At 30.2% G+C, this 17,019-nt stretch overlaps 1 protein-coding gene across 3 annotated transcripts in view; it reads left to right on the plus strand.

The window, feature by feature from the left end:
* Positions 1-17,019, plus strand: part of LOC129914231 (uncharacterized) — an 83,986-nt gene that overhangs the window by 39,000 nt on the left and 27,967 nt on the right. For all 3 annotated transcript variants that reach the window (XM_055993378.1, XM_055993379.1, XM_055993380.1), the window contains exon 4: positions 16,777-16,876. In XM_055993378.1, coding sequence (XP_055849353.1) covers positions 16,777-16,876 — 100 coding nt within the window. The remainder of the gene's footprint in view (positions 1-16,776; positions 16,877-17,019) is intronic.

A 17,019-nucleotide genomic window follows, 5' to 3' on the forward strand; every position in this document is an offset into this window, starting at 1 on the left:
CTATCAAGAGGATAAATTCAAGCATGATAGTTCTATTTAAATTAATTTATTTTATATTCTTAAATAAAAACGTATTACGTTCTCGTTCAAGACCAATATGGAAGAACTGATTTTTCTGAAGCAAACGGCTTAACCTATTTCAACGAACATTTTTATACTTATTTTATAGATTATTTTTTTTTCGATTTGAATATTATTTTTGTATGTGCTGCTATTTAAATCAAAATAAAATAAATATTATTTGTCTACATATAAATTCTGCGTTTAGATTAATAACGTCATTCAATAAAAAACAATCATTTTTGAAAAGTTTTTTTTTGGAAAACAACCATTTCAAGCTTAAAAAAAAATACTTTTAGTTGCGTTGATCGGCTATGAACCTTTTTAACTGTTCAGCAATTAGTAAATAAGATCTATTTGTTGGATTAATTGGTCAGTGATAAAAATGTCAAATAAACTGTTTAAGTTTTGCTATAGAAAAAAAAAATGTTGCGTATACACCACAGTGGCTTATTCTTACATAATAAGATTGAGGTATTAAATGAAAGAAGGTACTAGGAAATAAGCACACACAATGTCCTGTCTTCTCTTTGTTTGTTAAAGAAGTTGTTTAATTTATGTTAGGAACGACTTTTGTGTGTTTTTTTTTTTTAATTTCTTGCACACATTACACATTGTTTACGAAATTTATACATACAAATTTCAGTATTTTTAATGAAATTAAAATTATTCTTTTAAGAATTTTTACATTAACACTCTAAGCTTTTACTGTAAACGCAAGAACGTTCGACCTAATCATGTATTTTATTTTCCATAGTTTATGTAATTACAATACAGTTACGTTGTAGTTCAACTTTATTAGTTTGCTAATAAATTGCTTGTTGTTTAATTGTTGCTAGCCTGGCTATGTCAAAATCTCTTATACTCAAAGATATGTGCGCTTGTACGCAACTATTAAATTTTATAGCCCAGTTGGAATGTACACAAAATAAAGCTGAAATGGAAAAAATTAAATCATGAAATTTTTTTCATAGGACGGTAGAGGGGGTCACTGAGAGCTTAAAACCAGTTTTTCGGGAAAATCGAGCTTTAGGCAAAGCCGACATTTTGGATTTAAGGAAAAACAAGTTTAAGTGAATACCTCGGCCATTTTGATATTTTTATAAGAGTTCTAAACTCACTCTTAGTAGGAGTTTTGAGGATTTTTTTAAACTGAATATGAATGAAAATTAATAATTATATGATTAGTTGAGAGAGGAAATAAAAGTTTTGAGTGTTTTTAGTTTTTTGTCTCGTCGCGTCGGGTCTTTATTTTTTTCGACGTTTTTTTTTTCTTCCTTAAACAAAAAAAAAAAAACAAAAGGTAATACATATTTTAAAATCGGAAAGTGTTTTATTAAACAAAATGAGAAAATAGTGTAACTGATATTTTCGAAAAGAATACAGTTTTTAAATTTTTTCGAATCCGTTTATTAATTCTAGAGATATTGCCAATTTTGTATAGCACAAAAAAAAAAAAAAAAAACAGAGAGAGAGAATTATAAAAAATTGGTCAAAAACAAAAAAACTTTATCAGTTCGAATTCTTGTTTAATCCTACTCAGGAAAATTAAATCAATCATTTTGCTTTGAAAGCTATGTACATCCTAACTCTACGCAATTTCGGTTATGCTATCGATCGCAATGTATCTCATAGCTTGATAAGTATCTATCTAAAAGAGTGTTACATTTTCAAAGGCAAACAATTTCAATTGCCAACCACATGTATTCTGTGTCAAAATATACATATATACTCGTATGTACAGGACATATCTACATAGCTGTATTTATATCAAATTTTTAACTGACAGAACTGTTTCCTGCTTAACTCAAGTCCTTCACTTTGTGTTGGTGATTATCCTCCTCTATGTGGCTTGTTGCAGCAGCTCTTTCTGCCGCATGTCATGCTCATCCGGTGTTGGTTTTCAAAATGTTAAAAGCAGTGTACAATTTATCGCGCAATCCATTTACAGGAAATCTCTACTTTTGGCACAGTATACGTATACGTCTATATAACTATGTACTAACTAATATATTATATTGGGAATTAAATGCATTGCTGCTTTTGTTGTTTATGTGGAACGAAGTTTTGTAGGTACCTTATAAAAATTAATTAGTATTTTCCCGGAAGTTTTTGTTTAGCTGTTGCTTATCTTGTTGCTTTAAGTACATAGTTAATCAAGCTAGAGTTTCGTCCCAAAGGGTAATCAGCAACTAGAAAATTTTGCGTATTTGAAAAGTACCACAGCACTGATGAGTCCAAATGTTGTGTTTCCGCGAAACGCATTATTTAGACTAAAGGTCATAACAAACCAATAAAATAGTACTTTCATGCACCTATGTAATATATCCTCATATAAAAGCAAGTTAAATGCACTTTTGAAAAAACACTACAAAATAAAAACAAACATTCCATCAAAAGGATTAAGAATCTACTTACTCTAATGGAAGGCAACCCCCCCCCAGCAAGGTGAATCTTCTATATATTATTGCGACTATTTGTCAAGAGTTAATACCACTTTATTCTTGACAAACAACAGCATTCCTCTCTGCAGCCACTAAGAAAGCACTTAATCTTGATGCAAACCTTATTTTTTGATTCCGTGGAAAGAAAAATATATAGCTCACAAAAAAGTTGTGTTTTTGAGATTTTTTTTTTTTCGTGAGTTGAATAGAAGTCGAACATAATGAACTTCGAGCTTAGTTTAGCAATAACATTGAATGTATACGATGATCACTCATGTCATTGTATTCCAGCATCAGTGCTTTTATTTTTCTTACTTTCGATGTCCTCTTTGGCAAAAGATGTACTATAAAGAAAAATGTCATTTCAGGTGGAATTGAATTAAAATGTTCACCCAAATGGATTGCCATTTTTTTTTTTAAATACGACTTTGTTTACATTGTTGCATTCACATATCCTTTGCTTTATCCTAACATCATCTTGACAATCCAGAAAGGTAGTCAAGAGATATCGTTTGGGTTTTATATGTATGTATACACTCTTTACGAGTTGAATATGTTTAGCTTTCCTGAGAGAGATTTCTACTTGGAATCTGCTAGTTGCTAGTATACAGGGTGTCCCACAGTCACCGCCCCAAATGAAAACCATGGATTCCTGAGGTCATTTTAAGTCGAAAAACTTAAGAGGTAATTTTCTCGTTTTCGTCCCGTTTTCGAGTTACCACGGTTTTTATGATTTGTGTACTCTTGTCCTTTAACTGGCCTTATCTTTGCCAAACTACGTTTGATTTGAAATATTTTTTTTGCAACCAATCAAGAATTTATTACAGTTTAAGTTTGTCTCAAAACTTTTTTTTTCTGCGGACAACCGTTTCTCCACAATTTTGCATCAAACACAATTTTCTTCGTTTTTTAAGTTGTTTTTTACACTTTCATATCATTTTAGTCAAAAAAACACGTTAATGAGTATTAATTTTTTGTGCTTTTTATTAAAGCCCAGTTAATTTTCATAAACAAAATAAGTTTTATTTCATAAAAAAGGCTACTGAAAGTAATTAAAAAAGATAAACAAACTGAGTGAATTAAAAAAAAAAATAATTTTTAAATGCAAGATTAATTTAAATGAATTAAAACTTTTTCTGAGCTTTATCTATTTGTTCTTTTCTTAACCACAATAGCTCAGAAAAAGTTTTTAATTCATTTAAATTAATTTTTTATTTAAAAATTATTTTTTTTTTAATTTACTCAGTTTGTTTATTTTTTAAAATTTACTTTCAGTAGCCTTTTTTATGAAATAAAACTTATTTTGTTTATGAAAATTAACTGGGCTTTAATAAAAAGAACAAAAAATTAATACTCATTAACGTGTTTTTTTGACTAAAATGATATGAAAGTGTAAAAAACAACTTAAAAAACGAAGAAAATTGTGTTTGATGCAAAATTGTGAAACGGTTGTCCGCAGAAAAAAAAGTTTTGAGACAAACTTAAACTGTAATAAATTCTTGATTGGTTGTAAAAAAAATATTTCAAATCAAACGTAGTTTGGCAAAGATAAGGCCAGTTAAAGGACAAGAGTACACAAATCATAAAAACCGTGGTAACTCGAAAACGGGACGAAAACGAGAAAATTACCTCTTAAGTTTTTCGACTTAAAATGACCTCAGGAATCCATGGTTTTCATTTGGGGCGGTGACTGTGGGACACCCTGTATATGTACAGTACATACATACGTATGTAAGTGGGACTAAAGTATTAACGGACTTGAACACTGGACTTGCAAATAATGTTACCTTTACAGCAACTTCTAAGTTGATTTTGGATCCATCTAAATACATTCAATAATATTATTAGAGTTATCTTTTCCCCCTTTTAAACTGTATTTAATATAGATGGTTAAGAGCCGTTTTCTTCACTAAAAGTTGAAGTCAACTTGAGGATTTTTATTATCAACTTGTGATTTTGTTTTTCTTCACTCAAAGTTGACAGTTTCAACTATAGATTCTCAACTCTCGAGTTGGTCAACTTCTGGTTTGCTCAACTTCCGAAAATAGTAGAAGTTGAGGGAGCAAACCTGAGAGTTTTCTGTGAAATGTCATAGGTATTTTTTTGATGCTGAATCGTGGCAAAAACTTTTTTACTTCTGTTTTCATAGACAAATTGAGAATTTAACTTATGGAAACATATTTTCCAATCGCAGAATATTATTATTCATTAAAGAATTTTCATACACATTTGGCACCGATTTTTTTTTTACATACCGACAACATCACTCTTGTGCGCACACACACATACACACACACTTTTACACAAAAAAAAATTATTCCTTTGAAATTCATTTTTTCAGAAAAAAAGCAAAGCAAAATGCATTTAAATTTATTACTAAAATGAATTTGACATTTTGACAAAACAAAATTGCACTAGAAATAGAGAACTTCAATTTAAAATGACATACTCGATTGTTTTTTTTTAATTTGAAACTGACAGTATTAGTATAAACTGTCACAAATATCCCAGGGATATTTTTCAAACTGGAAGTTGAGAAAAAAAAGTGAAGAAAACAAATTTAATGTTCAACTTTTGTTTCAACCTTAGAGTTGATATCAACTCTCAAGTTCGCCAACTCTCGAGTTTGCTTCAAGTTGAGCAATAGTGAAGAAAATCGCCCTAAGTATTTTTTTTTCTTTTTACTTAAATAAGTCTGAAAATAGCGAGCAAAATCTGAAATAATTTAAAACAATAGGTTTCGCTGGCGTCCAAATTTGTAGCTTTTTAATAGCTTTTGAATTTCATAAACTTCGTTTTTATAGTCTTATCAAAAAAAAAAAAAAAAAAAAAAACGGAGAATAACTTCCTCTTTTTTAAGTCGTTTAGAAAACAAAATGATTATTGTTTTGATGTCCAAGATTGTAGCTAATTAAATGATTATTTGTTGGGCGAAAAACAATTTTGTAGCTACGTGGGTAGTTTTATAAATGTATTTCAATTTAAGGTTTTGTAATGTTTGCTTATTTTTTTTATATACATATGTACATTGTACATACATGCTTATTATTGGCAACTGTATTATTTGGTCAGATACTACAGGTTTAAAAATGCGTTTCCGGTTCGCTGCACCAATGTAACACTACCTTGCCATGTTTTTAGATCCCCTGTCTCACTCACGCAACTTCTTTCCATGCATCCCTGGATGTAAAGTCGCCTGACAGGAGGTTTAAGTTTTTCTACTGAGCCAAGGTTACTTAAAATTTCTGCAAAAATATTTTTTTTGAATTTCGCTTTATTTTTGGATTTTGAAAGCTTACTTTTGAGCTAACTTTTTATGAAAAACCTTGAATATTAAAAAAAAACATTTTAAGCCAAAAAAATTGGAGTTTTCATCAAAAATTTTGTATTTTTTACTTGCTCTATAGGGCAAGTATTGGTTTCGTGTAAAAAAAAAATCGAGGTTTTAATATAAACTAACATTACGATAATGGAGAAGTTAAAAAAAGTGGGTTCCGTCATGACGTCCGTCGGTCTGTGCGTCTGTGCGTCGGTGCGTCGTCGGTGCGTCCATCTGTACATGAACCTGCAGCCTAAACGGGTCGACGGATTTTCTTCAAATTTGGTACAGATGATTTTTTTGTAATTTCCAAGGTTGGTTTTTTTTTTGTTTTTTAATATCTCGCTTAGAATGTATACCTCCGATACAAAGTTTTCGAGTTATTGCAATTTTCTCGAAAACGGCTCTAACGATTTCGATTAAATTTAGCACACGTAATGATGTATATAGTTCTAACATAACTGCGTTTTTAGTTTTTCTCAAAAAATACGGATAGTGGAAATATGGTCTTTACATTTTTTTAAATCGTGGATGTCGGCTCTTCCCGTACATCATTATGGAGTTATTGCAATTTTCTCAAAAATGGCTCTAAGGATTTTGATAAAATCTTACATACGTAATATTCAAAGTAATTGCAGTAAAACTGCGTTTTTAGTTTTTCTCAAAAAAGTCAAGTAAAATAAAAAAAATTTTTATTTAACTAACATTTGGCCTCCATGCCGGCTCTTCCCCTACATCAACCAAATTTCTTAAAAATGTATATAGAGGCAGCTCTAAGAACCTACAAGTAAGCTAACATAAAAGTGCTTTGAACTGCAAGAGCAAGTACGTGCGGCCCCAGTCGTGCATTTTATTTTAGCTACAATTTCGGACACAAAAAAAAAATAAATCAGTTCTTTTTTCGTCCGCTTATTTAAGTAGAATTTTTAATAACAAAAATACTGTTAAGTCTTTTTAAAACCTAATGGGCGCTACCAATAACCAAATTTAAAGCTCACTTTAATATTGAACTGAATTCTACATAATATTTCATCATGCGAAAAACGAATTTAATTTAAAATTAAATTGGTTTTTTGGCATGGTGAAATATGAAGAATTCAGTTCAATATTAAAGTGAGCTTTAAGTTTGATTATTGGTAAGGCCCAATGTTTTCAATCATTTCCGATTTTGTATTTTCAGTGCCATCTTATCTATCTTTCATTTACACGAAATTTAAACTCAAACCACTCGTTCGATTTATTAGATTTTAGAATGTTTGTGGACAATACAAAAAAATAAACTACGAATTTTGAAAACTTACATACATTTTTTTTATCAAGCGAGAAGAACATACAAAACTTTAAACTTTTAACAAAAGTGCTCAGGTGTATACAGTATACTGCTGTTTTTAATGCAAATGCGGCACTTAATAACTGTTGAGGGAATAAATGCTAATGAACAGGAAAGTGAATTCAAAACTTTTCCTTAACTTTGAAGTGAATGATGTAAATGTAAATTGTTTAAAATGGACTGCTCTCTTTTTTAGAGCGTTATTTTGCCATTTTTCAATGTATGCAATTATGATAGGGTGTTTGTTTTCGCTATTTTGTGTACTAGTTTTCATTTTTCATCTGTCCTGGGCTAAAAATAATAAAAAAAAAACTGTATGTGTGTTAGACTTAAGTTGGACGGTAAAAGAGGTGTTTCCTGCTATGACTTACGAGTACCTACAATCTGTTAGTTTGTTACTATAAAATTAACCCGGAGTAATTGTTTACATAACGTCGAACAGCACATTCCTATACATTCCTCAAAGATGGACCTTGTAATAATCATCCACTAAAAAATGTGTCTGACTTCAATTAATTGACAACACGCAAATTAAGTAATGATATTTATTTATGGGAACAGTTTGAGTATTATTGAATTAATCAAAATAATATAAACAGAATTTAATAAAATATATAACTACACTTACTCTGATAATATTTAAGTACAAAGTGATACGATTAATCAGCAACAGATCTATAGGTAAAGACCTTTTATTTTATTTTTTTTTATAATCTGCGCGCACTAAAGGGGTTTGGGTACCCTTAATATGAAAACAGTGCGAGCGTTAGGAAAAGAGGGAGGGGTTTATAAGGAGAAACCCATGCACATTAGTTTTAAAGCTCTGGGCATTAAAATGGGAGGGAAAAACTGAGCCGGGTAGGGTAATGCATTCCACATTCTCGTAGTGCGACTAAAGAAAGAATCTCTGTATTTGACGGTACGTCCGAAATTGGGCTCAAGTGTAAACTGATGGGCAATATTATGGTATATCACACCTGAAAGAATACTCAACAAAATGAAATGATAGTGTCACTTGGTAAGTGCAAGATTAGAGTATTATCTATTGTAGTTCCGCGTTTTTGGAGCATTGCATTTAGTCTAAGAGATGGTTGCAAGTTTTCGGACTGACTCGGGAAATGGAATTTTTCTTCATGAAATTGTTGGATGGGGGTGGGATAAGCAAATGCCAAATTGGCAGAAAGCAGACTGGATGGAATAAGCGTGGGTGGAGGGTCAAACTTGCATTTTTTTTTGGAAAAAAAACTTTCTCGGAAATGGGTGGAAAGTGGTGGAGGTGGTTGAAGAAGGTGTTAAAGTGACAATTCCAAAATGGCAGAAAGCTAAGTGGATGGAAAAGGGGTGGCAGAAGGGCGCAAAGTGGTAAATTTTTTTTTGAAATTTACTGACTCGGAAATGGCTGCCATTTTGCATGTGTATTCCTGATGGTATGTAGTTTCTAAATTCAAAATGGCAGAAAGTAGACTGGATGGGTTCTATTTTTTTTCAATTTTTTTCTTCAGAGAGTGCCAAAAAAAAACTTTTATTTCAAAAAAATATTTAAAAACAACGAAAACACCTACAAACTTATATTATACCTTTTTTTAAAGCCAAAAACCTATTATTTAATAATCTTTTTAAATCATGTTGTTTTCGTGAAAAGTTTTTGAACACAAAATTTTTAAACTCAAAATTTTAACTTTTTTTTAATTTTTTTTTTTTAACTTTAATTTTTTTTTTATTTTACACGATCAAGCTTTGCCTTTGGTAATTTAATATAATTATCTACCCAATTCTCAATCAATTGTTGAAATTAAGATGCTAAAATCTCTTACAGTTTTCGAAATAATTAATTTTTAAACTCAGAATTTTTAACTTTTCTTACATTTTTTTTCTTATTTTAATTTTATTTTTAATTTTACGATATCAAGAACTGCTTTTGGTGATTAAAATCAATTTCCTAATTAATTTTAAATCAATTACCGAAAACCAGATGCTAAAATGTAGAACAGTTTTTGAAATAATCAATTTTTTAACTCGAATTTTCTTATTTTTTTTTAAATTTTTTTTTCTATTTTTTTTTTTTTTTTTAATTTTACGATATCAAGCACTGTTTTGGTAATTAAATTCAATTTCCCAATCAATTTAAAATCAATTACTGAAAACTAGATGCTACAATACCCTACAGTTTTTGAAAAAAAAACAAAAAAAAAACTTAATTGTTTGTAAGACAACTTTTTTTAACGTCGATTAATGAATTAACATTAACTTTATATATTTTATTCCATTTTTAATATAAAAGTAAATATTAAAATAAATATAAATATTAACATAAATAAAATGATGATGATTAAAAAAAAAAAAACATAATTATTGCATTTGGTTTTGCTAAAAATACAAGGTACAAAAAGCTTTGATATATTTCAGTCTTCTCAATTTTCGATATCTTCTTCAAAATCAGTGTCTTCATCACTATCATAGTCGAATTCATCATCGTCAGCTTCAAAAAAAAAAAACAGAAATATATTCATTTTATTTAAAAAAGAAAAATAGTAGAAAACTACCTTCCGAATCTTGGCTATCCATTACTATGTCTTTTACAGTAGGCGGCAACTGTTTTCCCTCAAACCATTGAAATTCGTACTTTTCGTCAGTTAAAATCCATCCACAATTTTCCGGCTTTAACTGCGAAGGGTTTGTTTCTGTTGCGTTTGACCATAAGTGAGCAATGTAGTGAGTTCGTTTCATTTGCTGATACAGCTCAGTATAGCATGGTGGTAAAGAGGACGCGTCAAAATTTTTTAAATTCTTCTTTAAGAATGTTTCAGTTGGTGTTTTTATTTTATAGTTTCGAAGAAACATTTGGAACCTAACGTCATTTACTTTAGAAGTTGATGTAAAACCGTAGAGCCTACAAATAAACGTTTGGATTATTTGAAAAGTTTTTTCAATATCCACGGATTTGTTTCCCAAATCAGAAAATGCGGTTTGAAATTCTATATTGTTTTCTAATAATTTGTAAGGGCGTTTCTTTCCTTTTCTAAAAAATGCAGGATTATAATCACACCCTGTTAAAGAGTGGAACCCTGGCAAAGCTTTGCATAAAGTAAGGCCTAAGGATCTATGGAGTGCATTTATGTCTACTACGTGTTTTTTTTCGGAGACTCCGCACTCAATCCATACTTGGCTTTTTATTTTGTGGAAGTTGCCTAACATTATTATAATTATATCCGTATCTCAGGGAGCTTTATAACCACTTAGTATTGTCAAAATTTTTTTGGAAATATTGCCGAATAATCTGGGCACATCTTTAATGCAGTGAATCAAAAAGAAACCGTCAACAATGACAACATCGATTTGGCAAGGCAAAGTGCTGTCGTTCCTTAAAATTTTTGCTAAAGCAGATTTTTCGGTTTTGCAGATGGTTCCGTCTAAATGGCATAAAGACATAGGAATCGGAGTCATGGGGAAGGAAAACATTTTTTCCACATCGGTCGACTCATCCATTGATATTCCAAGCATGCGTCCAAATAAGTCGCGTTGCATCCTTACTTCCTGCACTTTATTATTAATCATGATTTTTTTCTTTTTATTACCACTTGCAAAGTTTAAGATTTTATTCTGTTTTATAACAGATTCAAATCGTTTATTATCTTCTGAACATTCTCTTATAAATTTGTCTCGCTGTCTTTGACCACTATTTTCTACATCTAAAAGAAATTCAGAAACAAAATCAGGTGCACAGCAACCAGTTTTAATATTATAAAGGAAATTTCTGTTTATATCGTCGCAGTCAAATGGATTAACATTTCTTTTTAATATTTCTATAAACGAAGTCAAACTTGTAGCATCCTTCACAATTTGGTGTTTTTCCAAACTATTTGTCGCGTCCTGTATCTTTTTGATTCCACTTTGATTGAATACGTATGAAATAATTGTTGATCGTATTCCATGGCTCTTTGCCCACCGTTGTCTAGCAGATATTGAGTTAGTAAAATGGGTTATGCCCGTCAATCTTCTCGCTGCGTCCGCATTAATTGTTTGTTCAAGTGTAAGGTCTATTGGAATACGAGAAAAAGAATTATTTGTTCGCTTGATACCAAACATTCCCATTTTGAACTCTTCGGCGAGCTTAGGATGTTTTTGCCCAACAATCAACAATTCGTCATTATATTTTAGCAACCAACGAGAATAATTGTTTTGGTTAAATATAAAAAATAGACTGCATAACTTCGGAATTATGAGTTTATATAAATCGAAATCGCCAATACGAATACTTCTTGTGAACATTAAGTAATAATTTACGAATTCAATATACATAACATAAAACTGAGCTGTTTTCCCATGATTTCCATTCAGAGTATTTTGTTTATATTTTAAATATTTTTCCATTATATCCGAAAGCTCTTCATCTATATATTTATCAGCAGATAACTTTTCTGATTGAATTTTCATTAAATATTCAATTACATTCGGGGTCATATCAATTTTGAGAGTATCAACAAATTTTTCTATGTGCAAAACTTGACGACCCTTGCACATGTGTCCTGACACCCACACAGCAGCATATCACACACAGCGCAGCGCACGGATCATCACACCAACACATAGGGTTTGCCGCTACGGTTTGCACACAAGCGTCGCGACGCGTCGTGTCTATGTGCCGCTTAACACATACTTTGCCGAATAAAGTAAATCCCATAGATATTCCAGAAAAATAACTGTAACCTAAATCCTGCTCTCAAGTTTAGATACTAAACTTACCTGGAACAGAAGATGTTGGGGCTGGAATAGGCCCACCCGAACCAAAGTTAGTTGATTGAAGTTGCTTGTATTTGTATATTTTTTTTTTTGAAATGGCCAAAAAATTTTTGCGACACTTAGAATGATAGCCTTCGTTTTTGTTAACACTTTCCGGCAACACTTGTTCATTGTATTTAAGTTTAAATGCAATACGAACCCGGTGTATATATTGACACTCTTCAAGACTTTTGTCAGAAAATTTTAAAACTTGTTGAGACAAACCTTTACAATTAAAAACACACGATAAACTTTGATTCATTTTGTTATTTAATAAATTATACAATTAAATAAATAAGTTAAATGGTTAAAAGTAAGAACACTGTCCAAATTTCGGATTTTCACAGCTTAAGTTAACACAAAACGATCTGTCGCGGTAAGCCCGATGCAAAACTGTACTCTACGTATTCATATCCTTTTTCAAAGAAAAGTAAGCAGTGTTGTGATTGGGCTCTAAGGAGCTTTTTTTGTATATTTAACCAAAACCATAACAACCCTGGTAAGAACATTTTCCTCAATTTGGGAAATAAAGAGAGAAGAAATCGAAAGAGAAAAATAGAATAAGAGAAAAGTAATTATTATTATTTCAAGTCCCCCGATTCTCAGATAAATATTTGTGATGCCTGATAAACCTATTCTAGGTTTAATTTCAAAGAAAAAAAGATGCAAAGTTGTTGCAATAATAATTATCTACAAATGTATTAGAGAAAATTTGTCATATATGTATGCTACAGGATAAGTGGTAGGGTAACTTTAGTCTAAGTGTGATTATAAGATATTAGACTTGTTTTTTTGGCAAAGCTATCCGTAGCAGACATTTAAGCTACTGGTTTTCAGTATAATTGATAAATTGATAACGAAATTGACTTTAATTAACGAAAGCAGTGCTTGATATCGTTAAATTTAAAATAAAATTAAAATAGAAAAAAAATTAAAAAAAAAAAATTGAGTTAAAAAATTGATAATTTCAAAAACTGTTCTGCATTTTAGCATCTAGTTTTCAGTAATTGATTTTAAATTGATTGGGAAATTGAATTTAACTACCAAAACAGTGCTTGATATCGTAAAATTAAAAAAAAAAAAAAAAATAGAAAAAAAAATTTAAAAAAAAATAAGAAAATTCGAGTTAAAAAATTGATTATTTCAAAAACTGTTCTACATTTTAGCATCTGGTTTTCGGTAATTGATTTAAAATTAATTAGGAAATTGATTTTAATCACCAAAAGCAGTTCTTGATATCGTAAAATTAAAAATAAAATTAAAATAAGAAAAAAAATGTAAGAAAAGTTAAAAATTCTGAGTTTAAAAATTAATTATTTCGAAAACTGTAAGAGATTTTAGCATCTTAATTTCAACAATTGATTGAGAATTGGGTAGATAATTATATTAAATTACCAAAGGCAAAGCTTGATCGTGTAAAATAAAAAAAAAATTAAAGTTAAAAAAAAAAAATGAAAAAAAAGTTAAAATTTTGAGTTTAAAAATTTTGTGTTCAAAAACTTTTCACGAAAACAACATGATTTAAAAAGATTATTAAATAATAGGTTTTTGGCTTTAAAAAAAGGTATAATATAAGTTTGTAGGTGTTTTCGTTGTTTTTAAATATTTTTTTGAAATAAAAGTTTTTTTTTGGCACTCTCTGAAGAAAAAAATTGAAAAAAAATAGAACCCATCCAGTCTGCTTTCTGCCATTTTGAATTTAGAAACTACATACCATCAGGAATACACATGCAAAATGGCAGCCATTTCCGAGTCAGTAAATTTCAAAAAAAAATTTACCACTTTGCGCCCTTCTGCCACCCCTTTTCCATCCACTTAGCTTTCTGCCATTTTGGAATTGTCACTTTAACACCTTCTTCAACCACCTCCACCACTCTGCACCCATTTCCGAGAAAGTTTTTTTTCCAAAAAAAAATGCAAGTTTGAGCCCCCACCCACATCCAGTCTGCTTTCTGCCAATTTGGCATTTGCTTATCCCACCCCCATCCAACAATTTCATGAAAAAAATTTCCATTTCCCGAGTCAGTCCGAAAACTTGCAACCATCTCTCCGTCTAATTGGTAAATAAAAATTCGAACTTTGGAAGCATTATATAAATATCATGCAGCTTTTAGATAATGCTGGTTAACATTTTTAAATCTCGATATCAATGGCATTAGACAAACCATTCCCGAGTTCATAAATGTAAAAGTTCCATTTATTCAGCCAATAACATGTCCGTTAGGAGTTTTTAGGAAATTATAATTTTTTCCTGTTTAGGTTAGTGTAGGATAGGAAATTCTTATTGAACTGAGTATTCTATTAAGATCTGCTTATCTGTTGTATTAAGGAGTATTGTATTTTCGTTTATGTAAATTTGAACGATATAATATCATACCATTATACATATATTTTTTCAATAAGTTGCTTTTAATATTAGTCGGTACTTATAGCCAGAAATGGTATCACATAAATCATCATCATGTATCTATTGCTTAATATCGAAAACACTATATATTTCTATCAACATTCACCAAAGAATAAAGGAAAACATGAAACCATTGGGCAGGATTTTCAAACTATCTATAAACTAAATGCCATCATATCCATATAATAATGATTGATTGCGAAGTGGATTATCTCTGATTATGACAATGATTAATGACTGATTTATCTCATCATACTACAACTTTGAATTTGATGAAAAAAACTGATAAAATAATCTTCTTCTCTATTAAATCAAAATAATTCTGGTGAAGTAAAAAAAAAAAAAAATATACAAAAACAACAACATTAAAAATCTTAATAGAATGACGATGATGACTATCATCAGAGCCTGAGATGATGATGGTGTTATCATATCCATAATATTGACAACACTATCCATGTTGACGATACAAAGAAAAAAAAAAAAAAACGTTAAAAATAATAATCTGTCCAACTTAGTATAAGAGATCACTGAAAGATGGCGAAAAAGTCGATTGATAAAAAAATGAATTTTGTTTTAATATGTTCAAGAGGTGTCTAGAATCGATTTTTCGGAGTATAAAATCAAAAAAAATTATTCGATATTTGACCCACCCTAATAGAAATACATTAAGCTGGTTGTTATTTTTAAAAGTTGAGGAACTTATTGAGCACCCTATTTTTTGTTCCTATATATCTTAAAAAATACCCAATTTTTGCAGCTAAAGAAAAAAGAAAAGAGGATCGTGAAATAAAACGTGAACAACAAATTGAAGATCAAAGTTCATCTTATAATGACGAAGGTATAGATTTCGTGTTTTCTTTTTTATAAATATGTAGGGGAAGTGGGGGCAAGGCCACCTATGGGGGCAAGATGGTTTTCGTACTATGTTGTATGAAAAAAAGTAAAATTGGCAACATTTGCAATATAAAATAGGTGCCCTTTGGTACGATCGATCACATCTGTAAGTTTTAGCAATTTCGGTTAAGACCCCGAAGAGTAATGGTAAATTTTGTGATTTTTTATCAAATTGTTATCGTTCATGTGAAAAGTCAGTTGTATTTTTGACACTGAAATAATTAAAATTTTTAACTTTTCCTTTTTTTATAATAGAAAGTAAATATTGATAAGTATTTTATGCGAAAGAAGGAGTCATAAAAATAAATATAAAAAAAATTAATACAGAACATCAAATATGATATGACTGGGGCAAGACCGACCATGGGCGAAATTGGAAGCTCTGGTAGCTTAAACAAAGTGAAAAAAGAAATTCACCGTTAAATCTTCCAAAGAGCTAAGCAACAGGAGCCAAACAATACTGTAATCTTTGCAGATTGTATTTGTACCTTCTATCTGCAACTGTTTTCTTGATCCAATCCATAGTATTGTTGGATTAAGTGCAAAATGTGTACCAAATGGTACCAAAAAGCTTGTGATGGAGTGAGAACTAATGAAAATATAGCATGATTGTGATATTATTACAAATAGGCTGCATTTAAAACAAAAGAAACGGTCTTTTTACCAACAAAATTGATAGGGATGTCTTACCCCCATGTAGGGGCAAGACGGTTTTTTGTTTGATGTTTTTTCAAAACGTATTATCTTTTGTTCAGTATTTTTTTTTAATTTTTTTTTAATAATGAGAGTTTCTGCAAAAAATATTAAACTTAATGAATACAAACTTTATTAAAAGATGTTTTTTATTGGTTTTTAAGACAGTCAAACACTAAGTGGGTGGTCTTGCCCCCACTTCCTCTACATATTTCAATGAAAAAATTATTTTTGTAGTGGAACTTTGTTTGTTCTACTACATTTTCATTTGAACAAGAGAACGTTGAAGTTGAAAATCAAAGGCGTGAATCTCTAGCGCCAGGACATTCTGGTTCAAAAAGAGCAAGAGTAGATATTTTAACTCCAAGGCTATGTGTTTCATACAAATATTTATGATATATTTCTCGTAATTTTTGAATTAAGGGTAGGCTAACGAAAAAAAGTGATGGAATTTGTCAAATAACTAACATTTGAGGTGCAGTGCCCACACCAGTTGATTTCCATTTTCTTAATTTTAAATTTCAAAAAGGTCACTGTGGCGTATGCGTACTATTTTTTTTTTTAGGTAAACAATGCTTCTATAATTTTTAAACTAACACAAATATAGCGAAAATAAAAGTTGGACTAGCCCCTGGGCTAACCCTGGGTAAACAAACAACGGTTTTAAACTAACGATTTAGTGCAATAAAGAAAAAAAGTTGGGTTTACGTTGGGCAAACGAACCACAGTGCAAATCCAACAGTTTTTTTTTTTTTGATTTTTCCATTATAGTTTTAGAACTAAGGGTGGGCTAACGAAAAAAAAAAAATATAATAATGTATGAATTTATTTTTCTTTTTCATTGCAGGAGTCAAATAACTTTTTACCATCATTTGAAGCAATATCCTTTGCGGTAAAAAGTGTGGCCGCCAAACTTAATTGGACACAAGTGGACATCTTTGTCGGAGGTAATTTTTAATTTCTTAGTACCTAACTTTAACAAAACATAAAGTCTTAAAAATTAATCGTATTTAAAGAGTAAGATCTTAAAAGTCAGTGCTCTAATTTAAGGACCCTTAAATGTTTTCAATGGCTGATGGTCGAAGAAAGA

Source organism: Episyrphus balteatus, chromosome 3 (assembly GCF_945859705.1).
Source record: "Episyrphus balteatus chromosome 3, idEpiBalt1.1, whole genome shotgun sequence".
NCBI lineage: Eukaryota > Metazoa > Arthropoda > Insecta > Diptera > Syrphidae > Episyrphus > Episyrphus balteatus.